Source organism: Conger conger, chromosome 12 (assembly GCF_963514075.1).
Source record: "Conger conger chromosome 12, fConCon1.1, whole genome shotgun sequence".
Classification (NCBI taxonomy): Eukaryota; Metazoa; Chordata; class Actinopteri; order Anguilliformes; family Congridae; genus Conger; species Conger conger.
In genome coordinates this window covers 26,803,234-26,830,613 of record NC_083771.1, presented here as the reverse complement: position 1 = coordinate 26,830,613, position 27,380 = coordinate 26,803,234, and the positions used below count along the sequence as shown (strand labels likewise).

The following is a 27,380-nucleotide window of genomic DNA, read 5'->3' as shown; positions in this document are numbered from 1 at the left end:
TCCTCTAGGGTCCTCTTCACACTTCGTTGTATGCCGATTCCTGCAGTGAATCTACAGGAATTCAAGTCTACAAAACCACTGCAGGGGACCAAATGCTTTACAGGTACGAAGCAGTTTCATCAACCACAACGCCATACTGTCTTCCATTGAAATGCGTGTGTCTGTGTGTGTGTTTGGGGGGAACAGAAAAACCTTTGGGCAATATCCTAAATTTCCCCGCGATTCACCTCTTCCACATTCAACAGGGGTGCCCCTGATACAGCCTGAAGGGTCATCCACAGCGGTACCATATCGCTGACTAACCAAGAGATGGCGTATGCACCGCGTTCCCTGTGTGAAAATATAATTACACTAGCCTCCGTCCGCCCTGCTCCGGGCCCCGGCAGCCAGACCTCAGTTCAAAGACGGTGCCTCGCGGTCTGGGATGGAAAGTATGCGGTTAGAAAGACTGAAATGCGGGTCGTCAGACAGTTCAAAATAAACCGTTTTAGAAGTCGTTTGTGAAGAGCTGCGTCGATCATAACTTGCCTACTAATTTTGTCTGGCTGTTCTACATGATGGTTTCTGATGTAGCTAAACGCTTTAGAAAACCCACCTTGCTTAGACACATTTTTTAAATCATTACTTGAGTTATGTAATTACTTGCTGTATTTCACTGGTTCTCCTTCTACATCATATAAACTATATATGGGTTTTAAATGTACTGAACATGTACTGTGATCATGCATCCCACCTCATCACGAACCACTACTTTGTCCCAACTAAACCACCGTTCCGTGGTTCATAAATAAAACCCTGGTCCACTGCATGTCCTTAAAATCAGCAATAATCTCGCTGGACGGGGTACTTGTTTACCTCATTAAATATTCTTAGGCTCTCATTTATCTGAGCTCAGTTGTACCGTTTGCTTGGTTTCACTTTGTAGTCTTATCTTTACTTATTTTAATTTTTCATAGCAATCATTATAGTTTGCCTTTCAGAAAACCGCAGCACATCTCTGCTACCACCTAGAGGCCGTTTCTAAGAATTGTACTCACTCCACCATCGTGCCGCAGAGGGAAGATACCTGTTGGAACGTTCTGTACCCAGTGGACGAGGCAGAGAGAAATGACGGCACTGGAAGAAAATCAGTGGACTAGTCAGAGAGAAGTGACGGCACTGGCAGCAAATCACACTGCGGTCCTTTATTACACAGATTTCCCCAATACGGTAAACAGCCCCTCGGCAACGGGGTAACGAAAATGCTCCGTCATACAAAAGACACAATTGCAAGAACTGAAAAACTGAAAAAGAGGGAGGTGGGAGACCGGTGAATCCACAATTAACAGTGCTATAAACTTTGTATATATGTACATATATATTAATTTAGTTATATACGAAAAGAAAATGTACAAAGCTACACAACAGCACTATGTACAAATCAATAAATACAGGCAGAACATGCAAAAAATACATTCCCTCTTTATACAAAAACATACAAAATTAATATACAAAAAAAAAAAAAACAACAAAGTGGCCAACCGTAGTAAAAGTGATTTTTGTTCTTTGAGTGACAATTAAATGGCACCTGAATTGGGAGTTTCAATCCCCTACCCCTAAAAGCGCTAAGATTTCAAAAACTGGAACCAGGCTGGCTCATTATACCCCTTTCCCACTGTAGAGCCATAACCAGACTTGCTCATTATACCCCTTTCCCACCGTAGAGCTGAACCAGGCTGGCTCATTATACCCCTTTCCCACTGTAGAGCTGAACCAGGCTGGCTCATTATACCCCTTTCCCACTGTATAGCAGGTTGATTCATCGTTATACACCTACCAGACATGCAGCAGAACTGTCATTACTAGAAATGATGCTCAGGGGCCATCCATCCTCTGAGGCCGCTGGTGATGTCACTGGATGATGTGACTGTAATCACACCAATCGTGAGCGGTTTCTCCCCCCCCCCCCCCCCCCAAAAAAAAAAAAAAAAAAATCAGTACCTGATCCCCAGTACATAAGTACATATGCAATTAGACACTTTGATATGCATCAACACATGCATCCCAAATGAACGCACACACCATTCCTGGCAGTCTGCCCGATAACATTTCTACTCGGATGTAAAATAATTTTTTTTAAACGGGGCTTAAACTCAGTCTGGCCAATACAGCTGATACTGTTGCCATGGTGACCAGAACTATTCCACCCATATTTCTCTCCCCCATACACACCCCTGATCTTTGGCACATGTATAGCAAACATGGCGACGGCCATTTTGCCTGCATACCTGGGCCTCACCCGCTTCGTGTGTGTTCTGCCGTTGACAGCAAAGTCTTTGATTGGTCCCGACAAGTCGATGTCTGACAGCTCATTCTGGCACCACTCATTACAGTGTCAACGAAATGCACTGTCCCAGCCTTAAATACCACTGTCTGTGCACTCTCCCCCCCCCCCCCTTACAGCGGCCTTTATGATGTCACACTCAGTCCTTAGTGTACGGGGCTTGTCATTGGTCCTTGGGAATTGTGGCAAACGAGTCAGTAAGGGGTGTGGGGGAACAGAGCAGAATACAAGGCAGATTGGTTGGGATGGCAACCACGGGCCATCTTCCTGTTGGGAAAATCCAGGCAAAAAGTAAACTTTGGGACTCCAATATAATCGCAGTGATCATAAAGTCACCCAGAAGGAGATGCAGGGGAGCCGGGTGATGTTAGCACCGATATGAGAACAGAGCTGCAAATTAAAAACGCAACACAAAAAAAGATGAAGGCAACGAGCATTATAATGCCCCTTTTCATATATTTTTTCAAATAAAAGTGCACACATTATTGTGAAATATCAGTGAAGCTTTTGTGGTTAACAAGTCTGTTTCTTCTGAAATCCCTGGTCACATTCTAGTGTATTATTTTTCTACTGTTGGAATGTGTGACAAATACGTGGGATTGAAAATTGCTATCTTGCGGACACTACCCATAGGTGCCAGCATGTCTTTTGCAATAGGTTAGTTTAGTTTAGGTTAGTTTTAATCACATTTTGCATCTCAGAGACGTTTTAAATATGGGACTGGGTGGTAGCAAAGTTCAATAAGCTAAAGTAGATAACCAGCCAGCCAGTGAGCTGCGTGTTTTAAATTATGGAAATGAAGAAGATAACATTAAGTGTTTCTCTGAGTTAACTTGCGTTACAATTACAATGCTAGCATTCACATAGCTAGTGTTAGCCAACTTATTAATGTCAGCTAACTTTTGTGAAAGTTAATTTTGTTTGTTTCTGTTTTTGTTTCATTTTCTCACCAGTTTTAGTTTGGGTAATTCACAATTCTACATCCACCACGATCAAAATGGGAGACCAACAAATATCAGTGCCTCTCCTGGCTGTAACCACCGGATTAAGGTGAAGGAAAAGTTTTAAAACTTAGGGAATGCTGCAATTAAATGCCTTAGTAACTGTACAATTGTTAAAAAACATAACCTTGTAAAATGTTTCAAAGAAGTTTTGATTTTATGCGGTAGAACTGTAGTAGGAACTGCGACTAATTCAACTAAAGTAGCAAATGAAAACAAGAACTTCAGCCAAAAATCTCACGGGTACAAAAATAATACCATGTTGGACGGCTGATAATGTGACTTCTGCAGGGGGGGTGGCGGGTGGGAATCAGTCATGTGACCACTGTGCAGGAAGACTGATCATGTGATGGGCCCTGGTCAGTCCTGACCTGCTCCTGGTTTTCGGGGTGAGTGAACCCTCTTTGTTCTGTTGGCTACTTGGACAGAGGGACCCCGGTTATTTATTTTGCCGGCCTGAATGACTGTTCCCTCTGCCTCTAGGTCAGGCACAAGCTCTGATATTACAAAAAAACCTCAGTGTTATGTCATGTGCTTGTACAAAAGCTAAATGCTGTCTAAGCCGTAGGCTTGCGGTGCATCCTGTAAAACTCAGGCCGAATGTGGCCCTGGGGAGGGGGAATGCATTGTTTGATGCACCAGGTTATGCATCACTTCTGGTGTTCCCCCTTCCTCATTTCCAAGGTAACCATCTTCACCCTGATCGTGCAAGACGGCATTGTCACATTCAGTGAAATATCCAAGGAGAGTATTACAAGATGGGAACCAAGCAGTTTGGTTCTACTGGTCAACAAAATCACAATCCTTCAGTTCAGCCCAAGAGCCAGTGGCCAGGAAGTGGTTGTCGGTGGTCACAGGAAGTGGTTGCCTCAGCTAACAGGTATTAGATACCTGCGCTCACAGGAAGTGGCTGTCTGCACTCAGAGGAAGTGGCTGGCCGTACTCACAGGAAGTGGCTGGCTGCACTCACAGGAAGTGGCTGGCTGCACTCACAGGAAGTGGCTGGCTGCACTCACAGGAAGTGGGGGGCTGCGCTCACAGGAAGCAGCAGCCTTTGCAAGTGTACCTCTTGGAGGGGGTGAGGCAGGGGCAGGGGGCTTGGTGGTGTGAAGGTTGCCTCTCCATCCGCACAGCAGTAAAGAAGCACAGAGCCTGTCTGACCTCATAAGGGATTAGTCCTGCCATTCCCCCTGTCTGTCAGTCAGTCAGTCTGACTGCTCCATACAGTCATAGCCCCAGAGCCTCCTACAGGCCTGCCTGCTGAGAGGGCGGGGCCTGTCTGGCCATTGCTGCCACAGGGAGGGGTGGAGTATAGGGTTCTGATTGGGCAGGACTCTGCGGGGCCCGGGCTCTGATTGGGCAGAGCTCTGGGTGGGCGTGGCCCCCTCAGAAGATGCCCTTGGCGATTTTGAGGCCCTTCTGTTTCATGCGTGGCAGGGTGGAGCTGGCCACGTGCTTGGGCCGCTCCGCCTTGGGGAAGCCCCGCCTCTTCAGCACAAAGTCGTAGTTGGCCGAGGAGTTCATGGCGTAGAAGACGTTGGCGTTGTCAGGGATCTTCAGCTCTGGGGAAAACATACAGATATATCACCACGAGTAATGCTATATTACCCCAGGGGGAATTGTCCCCTGTTTAGTCTAATCAACTGTATGTGGCTTTGGCCTCGCGCTGACCTTTCTCCTCGGAGATCCGCTGCAGAAGCTCGTACTCCTCTGGCCGCTCGCGGTCCAGGTTGTGCTTCACCATCGCTTTCCGAATCACCGCCGGGGTCTTGTCCTGGCTGGTAACCTGCGGCAACCAACCAGCCAGCCAGCCAGCCAATCAGGAGCTAGACTCAGAAACTCTGCACACCTTTTTCTTTCCCAAACTTTCCCCCTTCTCTCTCTCCCTCTTCCCTCCATCTCCCTCTTCTTTCCTACCCTCCCCCCCCCCTCTCTCTCTCTCTCTCTCTCTCTCTCTCACACACACACACACACACATACACACACCAGTATGGTCTCACACACATACCAGTATGCAGTTGTACTCTCTCTCTCTCTCTCTCTCTCTCTCTCACACACACCTCACACACACACACACACACACACACACACACACACACACACACACACACACACACACACACACAGACACACACTCTCTCTCTCTCTCTCTCTCTCTCTCTCTCTCTCTCTCACACACACACACACACTCTCTCTCACACACACACACTCTCTCTCTCTCACACACAGACACACACACACCCCACACACTCTCACCAGTATGCTCTTGTACATGTTGCCGTTGTCCACGTCCAGGCTGACTCTGATGATGCAGCAGTCGTCCACCTGCTGGTTGTAGAGGGGGAGGGACAGGGAGGAGTAGCTGGACACGCCCGACACGGAGCGCTTGTGTGCACGGGAGGCGGGGCCCGAGGCGGAGCCGGGGGCGGGGCCGGGGCTGGAGCTCACCGAGGAGGATGAGGCGCTGCTCGAACCCGAGCCCATCCCCGCCACGTCCAGAGAGAACAGCGAGGTGGACTCCCAGAACTGCCCAGCAGAGGGTGACACAGGTTAGCTGTGCGCATCCACTCGCCACAAACACAAACACCATTCTCAAACAGTGACATCATTACTCAAGGTTACAGGAAGCTACATTATTACAAAGATTTACAGCGCACTGTACATAACATGCCATCTTATTAATGTGCTCTGGGTGTGAATTTCTGGCAAATGCATATAACAAAACAGATACTACCTACACAGCAGCAACAGCAAAAATAATAATGAGAACATTCAAAGTTACTACTCTGGATGAGTATAATACAGTTATCATTAAGCACGTTTAAAAGCATATAAATATGTAAACTGGTTTTACATAAGAACAATGAATGGCATATGAAACTCTAAGGGATGGAATGGAATGACAGTTCAAAGATTCATGTTCCCACAAAAAATACTAATAATAGGTCAATCATCCAGGAACTCAGACTGTGCATGTCAGGGTTTACATGCCTAAGGCACAGAACGGTCAGACAGAACGGCCACGAGAAAAGGATTTCAAACATAAATTAAACCAGACAAGATAACTGCCAGACAGAGAAGATGAAGATGATTATGATGATGATGTTTGATCCCTAATCAAAAGTGCCTTTTAGTCCACCTGACATCCATGCTTGTTTGCTGAACATGCTCACACTCAAACACGTACATACAGTGAAATTACCTGGTCACTCACACTTAGCAGGCATTCTTGGTGAACACACACACACCACACACACCACACACACACACACACACACACATACTCATAGTGCATACAAGCTCACTCATAAAAGCACATACTCACCCTTAACACATACCCATGGTGAACAGCACACATGCACACACACTCAAGCACACACACACACACACACACACACACACACTCTACAAGTGTGTTATGTAAACCTCAAAACCGTCCACTCCCCTGAGGGGGAGGGTAAAATAAAGGCAGCCCTTACTTCTCAGGGGACACATTAATATCACTGATCACCACTGATCGGCCAGAGGAAGGATGGGGAGGATGAAGATGAAGATGAAAGCAGTCTTCAGTGACGTAACAGAGAGCGAGAGATTAAGCGAGGGAGGAATAAAAGGGCGAGGGATAAAGAAAGAGATACCGTGGGCGTGAGGTCCTGTTCCGGTCCTCCCTTCCCTAAGGCAGAGTTGGAATGTTTTACGGACGGCGTAGACGTCTACAAGAAGGAAATAAGAGCTGCGATCACCGCACAGTTAACAGCTGGACCGTACCAGTGCTTTGGGCTGAGGGGTTTACATTGCATTATTACACTGTAATTGTTTGGCAGGCACTCTTATGCAGAGGGAGTAGTGGAGAACATCTGTGTCTCTCTCAGAAGTACAAAACTGCAGCATCGCCAAGAATGTACAGAGGCCATTAATAATCAATAAGGAAAGTGCTTTGCCTACCTACTCTGTGCCTAACTATCCAATCACGTAGACACTCGCTGTTCAGTCACAGGGCTGACACTCAACTGGCCAATCACACAGTAGAAACTCGCTGTCCAGTCACAGGGCTTACCATTGACCTTAATGCCTCCCTTCTGTTTACACCAAAACATTCAAACGCTATGCCTCGTCACAAGCTAACGCAACACAGCAAATTAGTTACGAAACAAAGACCCCTATTGTTAAGAGAAATGAAACGTTCTGTTAGTCCAGGGGTGTCAAACTCCAGTCCTGGAGGGCCGCAGTGTCTGCTGGTATTTGTGGTTTCCTTTCAATCAGCAGCCAATTAAGGCCTTGAGAACAGGGCTTATGGACTCTTTAGCCAATGAAAGACTTTGAAATGTATCTCTCGTGCTGAAACATACCAAAAACCAGCAGACACTGCGGCCCTCCAGGACTGGAGGTTGACACCCCTGTGTCAGTCTGTCATAACATCTGCGCAGTGCTCCTCTTTCCCTCCGATCCGTTCCTGCTTGACCTTTGACCTTTGACCCGACCTTCTTGTCGTGCGCGTCCGGGGAGTCGGAGACGAAGCCGACGCCCACGTCCTCCACGTCGGAGCTGCTGGAGCCGGCCGAGGTGACGCTGAGCGAATCAGCGCTGTCCCCGCCCCCCGTGCCGCCTAGTCCGCTCAGCAGGAGGCCGCAGCGCAGCTGGTCAAACGACTTGGAGTGAGAACTGCCCACACTGCTACAGCCCGCCTCTGCTGCTGGCTGACGACTGAGAGAGAGGGAGGGAGAGGGAGAGGGAGGGGGAGAGAGGGAGAGGTGGTGAGGGAGAGAGAGAGGGGGACAGGAGGGAGGGAGAGAGAGAGAGAGAGAGAGAGAGAGGGGGAGGGAGAGGGGGGAGAGAGAGGGAGAGGTGGTGAGGGAGTGAGGGAGAGAGGGAGAGGTGGTGAGGGAGAGAGAGAGAGGGGGAGAGAGAGAGGGAGAGGGGGACAGGAGGGAGGGAGGGAGGGAGAGGGGGGAGAGGGAGGGAGGGCGAGGGAGACAAAAAGAAAGGGAGACAAGGAGAGGGGAAATAGACAGGGACAGAGGGAGGGAGAGGACATTAGATGGAACAGAATTACAGTTTCATTTTGAACTCAATATGAAATTTAAATGGCGAATTACTTTTTCATTGCAGTGAGAGACAGAAGGGGGTGGAGACTCAACATATGATAGGCTGAGAGACAGAAGGGGGTGGAGACTCCACATATGATAGGCTGAGAGACAGAAGGGGGTGGAGACTCTACATATGATAGGCTGAGAGACAGAAGGGGGAGGAGACTCAACATATGATAGGCTGAAATAGAGAAGGGGGTGGAGACTCCACATATGATAGGCTGAGAGACAGACGGGGGTGGAGACTCCACATATGATAGGCTGAGAGGACAGGAAGGGGGTGGAGACTCCACATATGATAGGCTGAGAGACAGAGGGGGGTGGAGACTCTACATATGATAGCTGAAATAGAGAAGGGGGTGGAGACTCCACATATGATAGGCTGAGAGACAGAAGGGGGTGGAGACTCTACATATGATAGGCTGAGAGACAGAAGGGGAGGAGACTCAATATATGATAGGCTGAAATACAGAAGGGGGAGGAGATTCAACATATGATAGGCTGAGAGACAGAAGAGGGTGGAGACTCCACAAATGATAGGCTGAGAGACAGAAGGGGAGGAGACTCAATATATGATAGGCTGAAATACAGAAGGGGGAGGAGATTCAACATATGATAGGCTGAGAGACAGAAGAGGGTGGAGACTCCACAAATGATAGGCTGAGAGACAGAAGGGGGTGGAGACTCCACATATGATAGGCTGAGAGACAGAAGGGGGTGGAGACTCCACATATGATAGGCTGAGAGACAGAAGGGGGTGGAGACTCACTCGCTCCAGCGTTTTATGATGCCCGTGTTCTTCTTGGCCTTCAGAGTGTTACTGGCCGACTCCGAGAGCGGCTCGATCTCACACGACTGGCTGTAGCTGCACACACACACACACACAGCAATGTGTCAGAGTCTGTGTGTGTGCGTGTGTGTGAGTGACGCAGAGTGTGAGTGTGTGTGTGTGTGTGTGTGCGTGTGACACAGAGAGTGAGTGTGTGTGTGTGAGTGACACAGAGTGTGAGTGTGTGTGTGTGTGTGTGAGTGAGTGAGAGAGTTTGTGTGTGAGAGTGAGTGAGTGAGTGAGTGTATTTGTATGTATACGTGTGTGTGTATACCTCTCGGCCTCTGTGAGTTTCTCCACAGCGGACAGCCAGGCCCTGAAGTGTGTGTTCCTGGTGAAGTTGTAGTTGTTACAGGCCAGCTGCAGCAGTTTGATCTGGGCGATGACCTCAAACTCCTGCACCAGAGACAACACACGAGAGAGAGAGAGTGGCTCAGTTCACTTACCCCCACGAACACCATCCAGCCTCAGGACAGCCCCATTCCAAATGAACCAATTAGAATAAACCAAATCATAAAGCAACAAAAACAAAATTACATTACTTATTGGAATATTCAAACACAAAATCAAAACACATTAGAATGCTATCTGGCTCTAAAAAAGACAATACACGGTGGCAGATTATGTAGTGTGTAAAACAATATATAAGAGTGGTCTTGAGTGACAGTGTCTGTTGCGAAAAGGAAATAGATGTATTACTGCATCAAATGAAACAACACGCTCTCTCCTCAAAGCTCAGCCCATATGACATCACTCACCTTCCTCCTCTTCTCAAAGTTGATCAACCCCCCCTGCAACACAAATCCAACACAAGGCTCATTTCGGGCTTTATTTCAACATCTTATGACAACAAAGCAACACATTTTATCACACAAAACAAAAGCAACACATTTCACCAATGTAATAAATGCGTCGCACTCCGCAACACAGGTATAAGTGTAAACATAAAAGGCAAAAACTAAATGAAACGATTCCCTTAGTGACAACGGGTCATATCACAGTGCACACAGACCGACGTTGCGCTCTCTTAGGGGTCATGACTCACGTCCAGGCAGTCCTTCATGGCAGTGTCCATCATCACCAGGTCGGTGAGGAAGGTGCCCAGGTAGGGGATGGTCCCCTGCATCACACTCTGAGACACACAGAGGAGGGGCGTCAGTGTTAGTGTGCCGTACAGAACATCACACTCTGAGACACACAGAGGAAATTGTTGACAGTCAATATGATTATTTCAGGCCCATTGACAGGATTAATCTGCTCTGGGAAAAAATAATTCATGTCACAAAATCAAATTTTTTTTTTCATTCATTACTGAGTGATAACCAATCCACCCAAAAAAATTCAACAAATGTATCATAAGCTGTTCAAGGGAAATTTAAGGCGAATGAGCACTACATTTTATTATCATGCATGTGCCAGAGACTTCGTTATAAAACTGATTCTAACAATTAAACCAAATTTACACTGTGTCACACTGGCCTAAATTTCTGGCACGTCTGTGCGCTGCTACCGAACAGAGAGCTGGCAGAGTTTCCCTCACTCTAATTGGATGAATGAATCATCGATTATCCAATAAGAGGATGGGAAGGGAGCCAGCAGCATTGACGGGGTCTGATCTTCTGGGCTGGTGGCCCAAGGAAGGAATGATTGATGTCTGAGTGGGTGGGGCCCAAGTACAAAAAAACTAAACTAAACTGTAAAGCAGCCTCTCTGTTGCCCGATAGTTGAGCAGGTTTCAGTGTCAGTGCGAATGAAAAGCGACCAAGGAAAGAGTTAAAGAGCGAATGAGATAATGAGCTGACAGCTGGGAAACTCTTGAGCAACTTCACCACCCACACATTACTGTCAGCTGGATAACAATTACATAACTGTCACCCAGTTATTATGGTCCGTCTCGAAACTGCAGTTCCCACAAGGCACCACAAGGGGGCGCGGCATCCCTTTCCTTGTCCTGAAACGCATCTGAGCTTTACGATTTCCCATGTAAACCACTAGTGCGTGCTGCTGATGTATCTTTTCTAAATTTTCCACAGGAGGACAAAAGAAAAAAAACACGTCGATCCAACCGTCTTCGGTTATTTCGATAAATCATTTTGTGAATATAAGGGCCTCTTGTGTTGGGGAATTCGTAATGATGAGATGTGGTGTCCACAGCAGGGTGACGAGTGATGAAATCAGCCACGGATGAGAAGTGAGTCACCCCACACAGAGACGGCCGTTGATTGGCCTGTGGATCGGTGCCTAAAACGGCCCAATTATACCCATCTGCCCAATGTACATCCGCAAACTGCCACTGATTTAGACAGACACCACCCGCCTCTCTCCCTCCCTCCATCTCTTTCTCCCTGTCTCAGATGTCCTTTCCCTTTCCCAGCATTCCCTTGTGGTGCAATATACAGATTATTACTTCATGCCCAGAATCAGTAGATATCTCTTTCTGTTTCCCTCTCTCCCTTCCTCTCTCTCTGTACCCCCCCATCTCTCTTTTCCATCTCTCTCTCACCAGGTCTCTCTGCTGGTTTCTCTTCTGTGTCCGTTTCGGGTTGATCTCCAGCGTCGCAAATTTCGAGGTTCCCTCCTGCACAAGAGAACAGCACACACCCTGGATCAGCCCCTGTCACGCAGTAACACTGTCACCCCTGGCACTGCACTGATCCTGGATCAGCTCCCTGTCACACAGTAACACTGTCACCCCTAGCACTGCACTGATCCTGGATCAGCTCCCTGTCACACAGTAACACTGTCACTCCTGGCACTGCACTGATCCTGGATCAGCTCCCTGTCACACAGTAACACTGTCACTCCTGGCACTGCACTGATCCTAGATCAGCTCCCTGTCACGCAGTAACACTGTCACCTCTGGCACTGCACTGATCCTGGATCATTTTACACACTGAGTTTCACGCTTTTCATCATGGCAACAAACATTAGAAGGCTGATGCACCCCCCCCCCCCCAAACACACATCCCCTGTCCTCCTCCCACACAGAGAATTGGGGCTCTTACCACCTGCCTACCATGATGTCACTGGGATTCCCATACCCCTCCCGCCATGAAACAGTTTACCCGCTGGGTAATCCCTGAGGAATTTTAAGAATGTGTGTTCATGTGTAAACTTTTCCACAGCACATACTTCTGCCCATTCAGCAACGATCTCATAACAGAACGGTTCCAGAGCATTACTGCATTACTGGACAAGGCTGCACATGTGAAAGAGGCTTATGACAACTGCCATAGATACTGACAGTTTACACGGCCCACGGTGTTGAAATGGAAGGCACGTTTGGAAGTACAGAAGGCACGTTCCACCCACTTTGTGAATCACAAATCAATGTCTTCAGGTTCAGTGGGCACCAACGCATTTCAGCCATTTTGTGGATTGCCCTGAGAGTTCTCAAGTGCCTACTTGAGGTGTAATCAAGAACAATTCCACATCAATGGATGCTGTGTACTGTAGTACAGCACCGGCAACTCCTGTTGCTGACTTCCTGAAGTCTTATCAACCATTCATCCACAACTGGTGGTTTCATCCATCCATCTATAATTAAGTACATACTCTATGGGGAGCCCACTGTTCTCCAGGACAGGTGTCATAAACAAGCTTAATTAAGGCACACTCTCCCCGCCTGAATGAGTTGTAATGAGCCGTAACGAGCCTTAACGAGCCTTAGCAAGCCGTAACGAGCCTTAACGAACCTTAACGAGCCTTTACGAGGACGCCGGACGGCTGGCTGGTGTCGTAAAAGCCATACGCGCAGCTGCTGATCCCAGGAAACTGGCCCATTGGTAAGCGCTTTAGAGCAGGGCAGAGCAGCGTAAAGCCTGATTTATACTTCTGCATCGAATCTACACAGAGGCTACGGCGTAGCCTACGAGTAGCCGTGTTCCCTACGCCGTAGGCTACACAGAGGCTACGACGCGTAGTTACATTTCTGGGGAGGTGCGTGTAAGGCTACGGCGTAGGCTACGGCGTAGGGCACATGGCTATGCATAGACGCGGAAGTATAAACCAGGCTTAACTCTGACAATCTGGTGTCGGCAGGTGATCTCACTGTGACCTTCACCCCGGCTGGGGGGGTGGGCGTTAAAGCCCGGTCCTGCTGGGTTTCGTGGTCGCTATGGAGACAGCCGCCAGGACTCACCTTGATGAGCAACTCGCGGCTCAGGGAGTGGTTGTTATCGTCGGAGAAGATCTCAGAGAGCTCCTGGAAGATGCGCAGGTTCTCCCTGTTTGTGAGTGGAGGAGAGACCACAGTCAACAGAGTTGTACCAGACATTACGTTATGTCATTTGGCAGACACTTTTATCCAGAGCGACATACAGTTGATTAGACTCAGCAGGAGACAATCCTCCCCTGGAGCAATGCTGGGTCAAGGGCCCAACGACTGTGCGGATCTTATTGTGGCTACACCGGGATTAGAACCACTGACCTTGCTTGTCCCAGTCGTGTACCTTAACCACTACACTACAGGCCGCCAAGACTGGGAAACAGCCGGACTCCAGATTCCCCCTCTCCCCTCACCCCTCTCCCCCTCACCCCTCTCCCCCTCTCCCCCTCACCCCTCTCCCCCTCTCCCCCTCACCCCTCTCCCCCTCTCCCCCTCACCCCTCTCCCCCTCTCCCCTCACCCCTCTCCCCTCTCCCCCTCTCCCCTCACCTGGACACCTCGTCCCAGGTCCTCTTGAGTCGATGCACAGGGTTGCACTGCAGGGCCGAAAGGATGGAGCGCAGCGAGGAGAAATTCTTCAGGATTCTACACTCCTGCAACGCAAACGGCCAATCAGGAACCAGCATCCACATTCAATACCCACTCAGAAACCAGCAATCACATTCAATATCCAATCAGAAACCAGCATCCACATTCAATATCCAATCAGAAACCAGCCTCCACATTCAATATCTAATCAAAAACCGGCAACCGCTTTCCATACGCAATCCAAAAACCAGCATCCACTTTCAATACCTAACTAGAAACCAGCACCCCCATTCAAATGCACAGTAAGAACAATAAGAAACCACCATCTTTTACATGCCCACTCAAAAACCTGCTCTCCCTTCAAAGGCCCAATGAGAAACCTGGAGCCTCTAAAACCCAATCACCCTTCTTTTAAACACTCAATCAGAAACCTCTTTCTTTCAAATACACAGAGACCTGTGAGTGAGCAGCAGCCTTTAAAAGCCCAATCAGATCTCCACATTCAAACACCAAATCAGAAACATTACATTACATTTGGCTGACGCATTTATCCAAAGCGACTTAGACTTGATTAGACTAAGCAGGAGACAATCCTCCCCTGGAGCAATGCAGGGTTAAGGCTCTCGCTCAGGGGCCCAACGGCTGTGTGGATCCTATTGTGGCTACACCGGGGATTGAGCCACCGACCTTGCGTGTCCTAGTCATGTCCTAGTCATTAACCACTACGCTACAGGCCGCCCTCCACCTTCCGCATTAACGGGCCCATGATAAACCGCCTCTCCGCTCCACAGCGCCTCACCCTGGCCACCTGGATCCAGCGCTCCAGCAGCTTGGCGCGCTGCGCGGGCTTCAGGGCACGCTCGCTCAGGCAGGTGGTGATGACGCAGTTGGTGACGCAGTTGAACTGCGACACGGTGGCACGCACGGTGGGCGCCAGGTGCTCCTTCCCCTTCTTATCGCGCTGGGACCAGATGTTCCCCAGACAGTGGTACGGGACCACCTTCTTAAACAGCTCCTGGGGGGAACGGAGGGCACACACATCTGTTAGCTTTTACTGGTCCACTTATTTGCTTTAGCTTGTTTATTTTATGTGGGCGAAACGTTTCCTTCTGTTTGTGTTCCCTCTCCCCCTCCAACTCCCCCAAGATCTCTTCTAGAATATCAAGAAGCAACAGTTCTGGTTCTGGAGAGGTTTAGCCCGGTGGATCCCTACCGTGTTCCTGGAGATCGATGGTCCTGTAGGGTTTCACTCCTACCCTAACAAAGCACATCTCATTCAACAGGTAGAGATAACATCTAATTAGGTGTGCCGATTACGAGTGCAATGGAAGCCTGTAGGAAACTAGATCTCCAGGAACAGGGCTGGGAACCACTGGATTAGCCAGTATTAGGCAAAAGGCAATATGCCTCAGTCTTTGATTCCCTTAATGTCCCAGAGCTATGAGCCGGGAGCAGCTCGCGGAGTGTCTTAGGGACAGGAGTTAGAAAGTCACATCACCTATGGAGAAGCTATTAAAGTAGAATTAGTTCCCTTCACTTGGGGACCATTGGTCTTTTAAACTGTGGCTAATCTCACAGCAAACCTAACCGTACTACACACATTAACACTCACAGACCCTTGCAAGATACACATACTACAGAGGAACACACAAAGACACACACACACACACACACACACACACAAACACACACACACACTCACCGCGTCCATGAGGGTTAACTGCTCAGCCACCAGGGTGGGGTCGAAGGCCAGGAAGTCAGGTCGGTCATCCTCGAACCCGTTCTCCTCTGGCATGGCAAAGGGGCAGGGAGCATGGTCCAGCGCTGGAGGGAGAGGGGCATGTTAGTCTCACTGCCTGGGGAGGGTTACAACTTCATGACTATTACCACAGACATCGTGTAAAATGAGAGTTCCTTTAGTCAAAAGCAGCTTTCACATGATCAGCTTCAAAACACTCAACATGACATCAAGCCATTAAAGTCCTATGGAGAGAGCATTGAAGCCTGACATGGCAGCAATGCTAAGCGCACAGCTCAAAATAAAGCCATCAAAGTTCAACTTGTTTAAACTTTGACCTTGTTTGAAGCTGACCTTTTCTAACGTGTCCAATCACGTCAAAGCTTTGTGCCTTACTTGCCGTTGAATGCAGTGTTTGAGTCTGGTAATGTAAAAGCAGCTTTACTCAGGGGTTTCACACCAACCCAATCAAAGCACAACGCATTCAACAACTAGAGATATTACTGAGCCGATAATTAGAAGAACCAGGTGCGTTAAATCAGGGTTGAAATTAAACCCTCCAGGAATAGGGTTGGAAACCACTGGTCTACAAGTCCTTTAGCTGAGAACAGGTGTCTGCTGAGGAATGCTGTGCATGGTGTGCTGTGATTGGGTGAGATACAGCACGGCATGCTGTGATTGGCTGAGACATGCTAAGATTAGGCAGCAGCACACTGTGATTGGCCGGGGGCACACTGACCCTCCCGCTCCAGGTGGTGGTGCCGCAGGTGGAACTGGGCCAGCAGGTTGCAGGCCCGGCGCTCCAGGTCCGATCCCGGGAAGTTCTGGTGCAGGTAGGCGATGAGCCGCCGCAGACAGCTGTAGTCTGGAGGCTTCCAGAAGTCCTCGGAGTACTGATCCAGCCAGGCCCCCAGGATGGACGAGATGGCACTGAGGAGTGAGGAAGACCACAACGACAGACCATAATGCATCACTGCCGCTCACAGAATACAAATGAGAACCACCATGAGAACATGTGGTCACTAACCAATCATCACTCAGTATTTTATACTCAATTTAAAATATAACAGAAATAAATAAATAAATAAATAAATAAATAAATAACCTCACAAAATATGCCAATACAATTTAATACAACAAGATATATTTGCTTTCTACACACAGTACATTTCAATACATCTGTCTTGGCACATATACACAGTTGTCATGTCAATAACTTGATTTTCTTCATTTGACTTTTTTGGAGCTTTTGTGGAGAGTGGATGACCCTCCAAGTTTGTCCAGATATACTGTATATATACGTAATTAGTTCTAGAAACAGGTGTGGAGGTGAGCTATTGTGGAGATGAGTGAGTGAGCAGGTGTGTAGGTGCACAGGTGAGCAAGGCACTCACTTCTTCAGCTCGGTGCGATCGTCATGTATCAGTCTGGGGTCCTTTGTGCTGGACATGTGCTGCAGTTTGGCATACCTGTATGACAGAATCAATTAATCAATCAATCAATCAACCAATCAATCAACCAACCAGTCAGTCAGTCAGTCAGTCAGTCAGTAAGTCAGTCAGTCAGTCAATCAATCAGCCAAACATTAAAACTATTGAGCAATCCAGCAATTATTAATCAATCTGCCAATCAGCTGCCTTAATAAATTTGGTCAAGTTAAGGCACTGCACTGTGGTGTATGGTAATAGAAACAAACATTTTACTTCAGGATACAGCTATGAATCAGTGAGTCCATACATCATTTGGGTAGCAAAATATTATTTTCCCCTCTTTTCTTTGGATGTATTGGATGTTTAGTCAATTTTCCATGCACGATAAATCATAACAAGCCCATTACATTGAGCAGAATTTTATACTCAATTCTAAAGAACCAGTATGCTAGAAGAAGCAAAAATGTTGAGTGCAACATATACAGAACAATACATATTCAGCTATTTCTAACTGCAATTTCATTGTATTTGGGCGATTGTGTCCACACTTGAACGTAACCAATCAACTTATCGCATATTATCCAAATTTTATTAGCTACTCCACTCGGAAAAAAACAAAGCGATGGAGAAACACTAATGTGAATAACTGACAGGACAAAGAGCCAACCCCGGCCCTGGCCCCGCCCCTGGTCCTGCCCTGGTTCTGCCCTGCCCCCGACCCGCCCCGCCCTGGCCCCGCCCCGCCCCGCCCAAGCCTCACCGGCAGAGCAGCAGGTCCAGCACCTGCTTGGTGGAGGCGAAGGAGCGGTAGGTGCAGAGGAAGATGGTGACGTAGGTGGAGTCGTTCCCGCGGAAGGCCGACAGCATGTACTCCACCAGCTTCTCCAGAGTCCCCGCCTTGATGGTGCGCACCTTGCAGGTCTCGTACAGGCTGAGGGCCGAGTCCGACTCGGCGCCCAGCCAGCGCTGCCCCTTAGTGGCCGCCGCATAGTGGTGCAGCTGCACCCGCCGCAGCGTGATGGTGTACACCGCGCCCTCCTCCACCTCCTCGCCGATCTCCTGCGTCGAGCTCTGAGGGACACACGCGGGGAAATGACCAACATTATTACGCAGGGGACAATGCAGGGTTAAGGGCCCAACGGCTGTGTGGATCTTATCGAGAGGGACGGAGGATGCAGTGGAACAGGCTCAACCTTACACTAATCCAAAACACAAATCAGTTTCAGGAATTAACCAAACCCTGGCCATTTACTTCTCACAGTGTGTGGTGAATTTAGTTTATTTGCACGTCATTCCGTATTTGCAAACCCGCATTTTGAAAAACATATCCTTGTTTATCTGGACATTTCACAACCGCCCCCCCACCCCCTCCCAATTAGAAATGTCTTGCTCATGTTGGTGAGCGTCACTGTCGTATTCAGTCGAAAGGCACACAACACAAAACGCTCATACAGCAGAGCCTCCTTCCTGGTTTTGAACCCATGACATTCTGGTCTTAAGGTCTCGCGCCACTGCTCCACAGCACCACGCTCCTGGAAAACACACCCTCTACTAAAACACAGCACCCACACCCCTCGTGCAAGCTGCACAGCACAAACCCTGGAGCGAGTGAGCATGGACGGAGAGGTGGCTTTAGGTCAGACGGGGTATGGGGGCAGAAGCTCAGACAAAGGGGATTGCAGACAGAGGCACACAAATGCCCACCAGCGGACAGAACAGGGCTCCACCGATCACAGCGCTCCCCAGCTCACTGCAGGAGTATTGTGGGTAATTAAAACAGATTTGTGTCTGGACTGTGGACGCTGCCAGGCCTTCAGGGATCTGGACACAGACAGACCCCCCGCTCCCCTCCATGTGTCCCCCGCGTGCCCTCCAGTGAGGCCCAGATCCCACTGGAGTCTGCCCAGACTAGGGGGGTCAGAGAGAGTTCAACCAGCGAACAACAGGGAAATTAAAAACATTCTGAATGCTGCCTTTTGGTCAATATGTATGTATGTGTGCGTATGTGAGTGTGGGTGTGTGTGGGTGTGCGTGGGTGTGGCTAGAAATGTTACAAACGTACACATTTGCAGAAATACAAATACATACAACATACAACCAGAATTTCAGTCTCAAACCAACCCAAATAAACGGTTCACAATGTATCACAAGCGTTTGAAAAGGTCACACAAACACACGGATGAAGACGCAAACGAGCGTAATCTGAGGGGCTGTTTCACCAGCTGAGATGAGCTCTGTTGCACAGAGGCATTGTGGGGAATGAGCAGTCCTGCCTGGTTTTCGAAAGAAAACAGAGGGGCACACAGCAGGTGAGGGGTCTGTAAGAGGCTGGTTTTGGGGAGGTGGGCAGGAGCTACCGTCTCAGTTTCTCTGGCTGTTGGGAATGTAGGCAATAAGCAGTGCTCTCTGGAGTTGGTTGGGGGGTGGGGTGTTCAACGCCGCCCAACCACAATGCTCAAACACAGGGCACACAGGCTGGGGCCTGAGCCAGAAAACAGCAGAGGGAGCACAGGACAGGGGGAACGAGGGAGCGAGAGAAAGAGGGACTGAGTGAAAGAAGGATAGTGGGATAGAGGGAATGAAAGAGGGATAGAGAGAGGGAGAGATGAAATGAGAAAGAACAATAGAGAGAGAGAGTGAAAGAAAGAGGGATGATGGGAGAAAAGGAGTAAGAGTGAGATTGAGGGAGTGGGAGTAAGGGAGTAAGGGAGTAAAGGAAACCTGGGAGTGTAAAGCAGAGCACCCCAGCTGAACGCACACGCCCCAGCCCGATGACATCATTCTCCCCCGCAGGTCAGCCGCGAGAGACCGCCCTCACATCACCATCACTCTGCTCTGATTGGCTGCCTGGATCACTATCATTACTGATGATGGGCTCTGTCCAAAATCACAGGGATTACTATCTTGTTTGTTTTCCCCATTCACACTAATTGCCATGTCGCGGTCTGTTTGTTTTGAAATAATCCATAGCCTCTCTCTATCGGAGTTTAGATTTTAGAGTGAGTATATAATGTAATTATAAATGTTTATGTATATGTTTGTGCTTATCTGTATATATGTGTGTATGCATGCATATATGTGCAGGTATATGTGTATGTGCATATATGCATATATATATGTATGTGTATATAGATATTATGTGTACTATACGATCTATTGTATGATCTACACTATTACCATGTCATTATTCATTGTTGTTCATTGTTTCACATGTTACTTGCCATGCTTTGGCAATACAAATGCAAATTTTGTCATTAAATAAAGCCAATAAAGCACTTTAAATTGAAAACTGAAATTGAAATTGAAACTGAAATTGAGTACGACCTGCTTTCAGCTCTACATACACACGAACACACACGACATTGATCAAGACAGTGTCACTGATCCTGGGCTAGGGTGTGTTGCAGGTCTCTGTAACGGTGCAGTGATGGACACGGCACAGTCGCTGATCCTGGGTCAGTGTGTGTTGCAGCCCTCTGTAGCAGTGCAGTGTAGGACAGTATCTCAGTTCCTCTACTGCAGATATGACTCATAGCACATCTACTAATTGGGATGCATGAGTGTGCTTCTAGAATGTATGAGCATGTGCTCCTCGGAAAAATGTGAGTATAGAGCCCTGGCTGGCACAGCAGGGGGAGTCAAACCAGCAACCTCTGAGGAATAAGCCCAGTTTCCTGACAACTGTCGCACACTGCCTGCCTAGTCCCTGTCTCATACACTCAGACTGAGGGCAATGCCAGTGCTGTTGCCTGGGAGATCAGCCTGTTCCGCTCCTCAAAGACCAGTGAGTCAGAGAGAGAGCGAGAGAGAGAGAGAGAGAGAGAGAGAGAGAGAGAGAGAGAAGGAGCGAGCGAGAGAGAGAAGGAGCGAGTGAGAGAGAGAAGGAGCGAAAGCGAGAGAGAGAAGGAGCGAAAGCGAGAGAGAGAAGGAGCGAAAGCGAGAGAGAGAAGGAGCGAAAGCGAGACAGAGAAGAGAGAAAGCGAAAGAGAGAGGAGAGAGAAAGAGAGAAGAGAGAGACAGAGAGAGATTAAGAAGCACAGCCAAGAGTCTAATGTACTGTAGCTCAGTCATCAACCCCCTCCCTGTGTCCCAGCATGCACTTTCCCTCACTCTGACAGCAGGAGGGGAAGGGGGGGGGGCAGTCTGGCTTTGTCTGTGGACCCAAGCCTGGAGCTCTGCTGCTGAAAACGATCCGGAATGTTACTGCCTCACACCACACAGAGTCACACACATACTGTACACACACACACACACACACATACTGTACACACACACACACACAAAGACACACACATACTGTACACACACACATATACACACACATACATACTGAACACACAAGCACATGCACAAGGTTATGGAACTGCATGGGGGAAACTATTTTCCAGGTTTCTGTCCCGAGCGTTTACTGGACACGACAGAGTAGGAATATGAAACACAGAACACAACCCTGTGCAGCTGCCTCTGTGAGGGTCAGAGGGCAGAGGGGTGGGACCTGCACTGACCCACGCAGGGTTTAAAATAATGAGGTAATGAGATGCGCTCTAACACAGCTGACCAAATGATGGTGTGATAGTTAGGAGGAGGAGTGATATTGTGGGCCAGAGAGTGGGAGTGAGACAGAGAAGGATGAACTAGGGACAGAGAACATTAAAAAACTAAACGATCTCTCCATAAATTCAAAGAAAAGACTGACATAAACAGATTAGCTGGGGGAGGGAACCACAGCACAACGAGCTGCACGTGTGGCAGTGTGCCCTAGTCTTAGAGAGAGTGGACAGGCAACTCCACCATCGTATTGTCCCTTGGACAGGGACAATAGTCCCTCACAGGAAGCACCTTTTTATGGTTATTGCTGTATATTACCACCATTTATTTGGTAACAAAGCTCCCTGACCCACCCTAATTACTGCGGGTAAAGCACCCTCTCGTTTACGTTTTATTGTTCATAGAGTTACACACAGTTGCTGCTGCTATTGTTGTTGAGTGTAAACAATCACTTTGGCATTACTATGCTAATGTGCCGTCATGCCAATAAAGCTTATTGGAATTTGAGGCTCAGGTCTGTGGGGGCAGAGACTGAGGAGAGGGATCCTGACATTGGAGGAGGGATGGCTGAGGCTACAGGGGTGCAGATGACGCCTGACCTCCCTGTCCCATGGGAAGAGGGCGGAATATCATGCAGCTCCCAGCAGCCACTGCTCCATCTGACCAGGCAATACTGGAACCTCACTCCTGCTCCTGTGAGTGGTGATGTCATAGTGCACAATGCAGGATCGGAAGAGTGATGTCATAATGCATCACACGAAAAATGATGCTGTAGTACGAAGTGCTTCGTTGGAAGTGATGCCATAATGCATCACAAGAAGAATTATGTTGTAGTATGCAGTGGTTTGTTGGAGGAGTGATGTCATAGTGCGCAGTGAAATTATATTTAGTGAGTTTTATGTTGCTAATTTTGACAAAATACTGGTGGCACGGATGGTGCCTCACAGCAAGGAGGTCCTGGGTTTGATTCCCAGGCGGCCGGGGCCTCTCTGTGTGGAGTTTGCATGTTCTCCCCGTGTTTGCGTGGGTTTCCTCCCACAGTCCAAAGACATGCAGGTTAGGCTGACTGGAGAGTCTAAATTGCCCGTGAGTAGGAGTGTGTGAGTGAATGGTGTGTGTGCCCTGCGATGGACTGGCGACCTGTCCAGGGTGTATTCCTGCCTTTCACCCAATGTATGCTGGGATAGGCTCCAGCCCCCCTGTGACCCTGTTCAGGATAAGCGGGTTCAGATAATGGATGGATGGATTTTGACACAATAGCAAAACACTAATACACTTTAAAGTTTATTTAACACTAGGAATTGTGCAGTGCATTTACAATGGGAACAGTTAACCTACATTAGTGTTACACTGGGTCAAAGAGTGTTCTTCATCAGTCTATGCTGCTGCTGCTCACGTAAACGCCTGTGAATGCATCTATGAGCACTGTGAGCGCTTCTGTATAAGAGTATCAGCAAAACAAATGCGCTGTGATATAAATACGCTGTTTATACTTCTGTCGGGGTACTGTTTAGATATTTCACCTCTTCCTCGGAACACTGGAGCTTTGCCCGCGGTTCACACTGGAACCAGAATGTTCTAGAACAGTCTGCGCCGAGAGGGCAGCTAACCATGGAGTGAGAGAGAAGTCTTAATTAGCGAATTGAATGATAGGAGAGAGGATTAATGGAGATGGGAGAGGGAGAGCGTGTTGCCGAGCAGGGAAGAGCCGCGGTGAATCCCCCCCTCATTCCGCCCCGGCCCGCCCACTCGGGACCGTGTCAATCACTCCGCAAACCGAGCGCAGGCGTGTTCTCGCCCGGCCGCTGCCGTCCCGGGTCAAACACCCCAACTCCTGCTATCGCCAGGCTCAGGCAGAGGAAGAGCCAAACCCACAAGACTTCTGGAAAATCATTACTGCAATCGCCCCGAGGCGAACTGCCAAGAGCCTCTAAAGCTGGAGAAGTTCCGAACGCTTCGCACAGGAACTCTTCAAACCTTTTCCGGCTCGAGGCGGAATTCTAAAAGCGGCGCGGTGCGAATCCGCCTCCGGAGAGCGTCGCCCGTGAAACATCGCTGCTCCGCGGTCCAACATTTCTCAAGCAGCACACCGGTGGTGCTACAACCAAAACAATGTCCTCAACACAGAACAGCTGCTTCGCAAATGTGTAACCAAACACTGGCCTTCGCAGCGCAGCATAAAAGCCATCTGTGTGCTTATCGGTCCCTGGGGAAAACTCTTACATAAGAGATTCACTGACTCTCACTCACAATTATGTGCTGAGAGCAATCAATCCACAAGTAAAGACACCTGGTCTCAGCTACTAAGTTCAGCCATTACATCTTACAACAAATGGCAGACGCCATTACTGAGAGCGAATGACATGACGTATGGAGGGTTATATAAAAGTACCTCGTACCTTGCGGAAAGACACAGGGGCAGTGTCCCACCGAGGAATTGAACCTGTGACCTGAGTTATAAATACGGGTCCCTGGTCTACAGCCCACACTGACTCCCTACTCTAAGGTTTAAAGAGGGACAGCTGCTTCCTCCCAATACAAAAACAGAGAAAGAGAGAGGGAGGGAGAGAGAGAGAGACAGAGGCAGAGGGAGAGATGAGTGAGAGAGAGAAAGAGAGAAAGAGAGGGAGAGATTGAGTGAGAGAGAGACTGAGAAAGAAATAGGGAAAGATTGAGTGAGAGAGAAAGAGACTGAGGGAAAGATTGAGTGAGAGAGAAAGAGACAGATGGAGAGATTGAGTGAGAGAGAGAGAAAGAGACAGAGGGAAAGATTGAGTGGGAGAGAGAAAGACAAGCTTCAGCAGGTTTCTGTTACAGTAAGAGCAGAAACCTGCCTTTTTAGCCAAACTCTGGGGGGTTGAATTTCACCCTGTGGGACCCAGACAGACGTATCCTGGGTGGGGTCTCAGGGTTCTGGGGGAGGGGAGGGGGCTCACAGTCCAAGGCAAAGGTATTTTAGGAAGCTTGAAAGGGACTAAACAAAACACTGCCCCTGGAAGATGAACCTGAGCCTCCCTCTTTGTGCTCTCTAACAGAGCTGGTGCACTGTGGTCCAGACTAGTGTCTCCAACAATATTACATTACATTACATTACATTACATTACATTACATTAATGGAATTATCCAGAGTGACGTACAGTTGATTAGACTCAGCAGGAGACAATCCTCCCCTGGAGCAATGCAGGGTTAAGAGCATTGCTCAAGGGCCCAACGGCTGTGCGGATCTTATTGTGGCTACACCGGGGATCGAACCACCGACTTTGCGTGTCCCAGTCATGCACCTTAACCACTACGCTACAATGAGGCAATGAAGTGTCAATGTCTTTGAAGAAAAGCTTTGCAGGGGAAGGTTTGTGACAGAAGAATTCTGATGTGACAGGCGGCAGTTTCGCAGACGCACCAGACACCCGCCGCCTACGCCCCTTCTGTTCTCCCTGCTTCTCAGCTACCGGAGGTTCTGGAACAATCTGGAACAGTTTCTGGTGCTGTACTGCAGCACGTAACAGTCACTGCTGCAGTACTATACTTGGTCATGGCTCCTAATGTATTTGTAAAAGATGCATCAAACTGGAACAATTCCGCGTCAACGGGGGAAAAGACGGTACTTTTGATTCCGTGAACACGGAGCTGAGTATCTTGCGTGTCTGTGGGATCTTCGCTGGAGGTCAGGGAGGTGTGTTTCAGAGGGGAGCCAGGGAGGTGTGTTTCAGAGGGGAGCCAGGGAGGTGTGTTTACAGAGGGGAGACAGGGAGGTGTGTTTCAGAGGGGAGACAGGGAGGTGTGTTTCAGAGGGGAGACAGGGAGGTGTGTTTCAGAGGGGAGCCAGGGAGGTGTGTTTCAGAGGGGAGCCAGGGAGGTTTGTTTCAGAGGGGAGACAGGGAGGAAAGCTGTGTGAGACAGCCTAGCCAGCTCTTCAGGTTGCCATGTGCATTCATTACATTACAGAGCATTTAGCAGAAGCTCTTATCCAGAGCAACGTGCAACGAAGTGCAGAGCAAACACAAGTACAAGTGTGAAGAGGACCCTACAGGACAGTACGGTTCTAGTGTCCTAGTGTGACCATACAGATACAACTGGAACCCTTGAAAAATACATCAACTTACAAACTAGCATACCACGGTTGGCCGCTAGAATACCCCGAGTACAACAATACTGTCCCACCCGTCACTCCGGGGGAGGTAAGAGTTAGGCATTTCTACAGGAGACTCATACTCCTCCTACACACTGGCATGAGATTCACTAAGCAGATCTTACAGTGCGGAGATGGAGAGCAGGAGAGCACAGAGGCCACTAAATCCACACTGACAGGGTCTAGCCATTCTGACCGGTCCATTTGTGGGCCCCGATCACAATTCAACTACAGTACGTTTTACTCAGAGTATGTTTATCCCTACTGGACAAGTTAAAGGTACAATAGGCAATTTTGGACTTCTAACGGTCAAGAGAGGAATTGCAGCAACAAACGCGCTCAAACCACAACACTGTTTATCCCACCTCTTCTCTGTGACATCGAAAGAACCAATTTTCAACCAATGAGCTTGTACAGCTGTATGATGTATTCGTACAGTGTCGGGCTGTCAACTGTATATTTTGAAACCCGAATTTAAGGACTATAAACACAGGCAGAGGGTGAGTCAACATGTCAGTGAGCCTTTTTCAACGATAGGAAGTGATTTACAATGGTCTTGGAATAATGTTTTAACACAAAACGCTTACCTATTGTACCTTTAACACTGAATTAACACTAAGCTTTTACTCCGCACAGTTCTTACCATTCATGGGAGTCATGAATATGTTCTGTGAAAAGTAGCACTCATATGCGTTTCGCCAATTTGTCAGCTGTAAAGTCACAATGATAAAATCCTATACGCTTGGGCAGAGAGTGGACTTCTACACTGACTCCTTAGCCAGCGTTGTTTCGCTACGCTATCAATGCGTGCCTGTATAGTGAATCACAGCGGAGAAACGCGCCACTCACTCACCCCTGGCTGTGGGATAATAATATCAAGAACGACAGCTGTGCGGTTCCTCTGGCGGCTGTTATTATTATTATTTCCACTCTCTTTTGCAAAACGGTAAACAAACAAAAAGCCTAAATCCGTAATCTTATTTCAAAATGATGAGAATGATCAACATTTGGGAATTATGCACACGCATTGGCAATGGTTAGAATGGTCCATCCATTTTTACGGTATAATTGTATCGACCGTTCTATGTAGAAACGAATTGTTTTGATGTTAGGTTAATAGTTTGCAGACCCCTGATTATATATCAGCAAACGTTAGCATGCTGAAACTTAAGCGCCGTTGTGCCGATCTCTCCCATCCAGCCATGGGTCTTTAGCGCAACTGCGCCTTACCTCCGACTGGGGAAGGTCCGGGTCCAGCTGCGTGACGCTGTTCAGCACGACCGGACTGCTGTCCCCCGCCACCTCAAGCTTCACAGCGTCCCAGATGCTGCGTATCCGCCAAGCGCTGGCGTCGAACATCCCATCCGCGGAACCGAGTCTGACGCTCTGCGCGTCGGATTGCATTCCAATGAAAAATACCATTGGTGCAAGCGATAACTTTCACAACCGCGCAGGCAGGGGGAGAGGACACTGCGGCATACTCTCTGCGCGCTGGAACCGGCAAACGACGTCTTTGTTAGGTCCCTCTCCTTCTTTAATGAAACGGATATCCACACAAAAACATTACAAATGACACTTTCCGATGACCGCCCCTCTCTCT

At 48.5% G+C, this 27,380-nt stretch overlaps 1 protein-coding gene across 3 annotated transcripts in view; it reads right to left on the bottom strand.

Moving 5' to 3' along the window:
* Positions 1-1,944: 1,944 nt before the first annotated feature.
* The window catches only part of LOC133142367 (ral guanine nucleotide dissociation stimulator-like), a 50,167-nt gene continuing 24,731 nt past the window's right edge, over positions 1,945-27,380 (bottom strand). For 2 of the 3 annotated variants that reach the window (XM_061263537.1, XM_061263538.1), the window contains exons 2-18: positions 17,864-18,174; positions 17,068-17,142; positions 16,413-16,603; positions 15,638-15,759; positions 14,735-14,950; positions 13,897-14,000; positions 13,382-13,466; positions 11,744-11,818; positions 10,286-10,372; positions 9,999-10,031; positions 9,515-9,636; positions 9,181-9,276; positions 7,806-8,028; positions 6,963-7,037; positions 5,581-5,850; positions 4,996-5,110; positions 1,945-4,886 (exon numbers count right to left, since the gene is read on the bottom strand). In XM_061263537.1, coding sequence (XP_061119521.1) covers positions 4,711-4,886; positions 4,996-5,110; positions 5,581-5,850; positions 6,963-7,037; positions 7,806-8,028; positions 9,181-9,276; positions 9,515-9,636; positions 9,999-10,031; positions 10,286-10,372; positions 11,744-11,818; positions 13,382-13,466; positions 13,897-14,000; positions 14,735-14,950; positions 15,638-15,759; positions 16,413-16,603; positions 17,068-17,142; positions 17,864-18,174 — 2,376 coding nt within the window. In that variant the 3' untranslated portion in view covers positions 1,945-4,710. Of the gene's footprint in view, positions 4,887-4,995; positions 5,111-5,580; positions 5,851-6,962; positions 7,038-7,805; positions 8,029-9,180; positions 9,277-9,514; positions 9,637-9,998; positions 10,032-10,285; positions 10,373-11,743; positions 11,819-13,381; positions 13,467-13,896; positions 14,001-14,734; positions 14,951-15,637; positions 15,760-16,412; positions 16,604-17,067; positions 17,143-17,863; positions 18,175-27,010; positions 27,368-27,380 lie in introns of those variants that run through there. The other variant, XM_061263536.1, reaches the window with a different exon arrangement.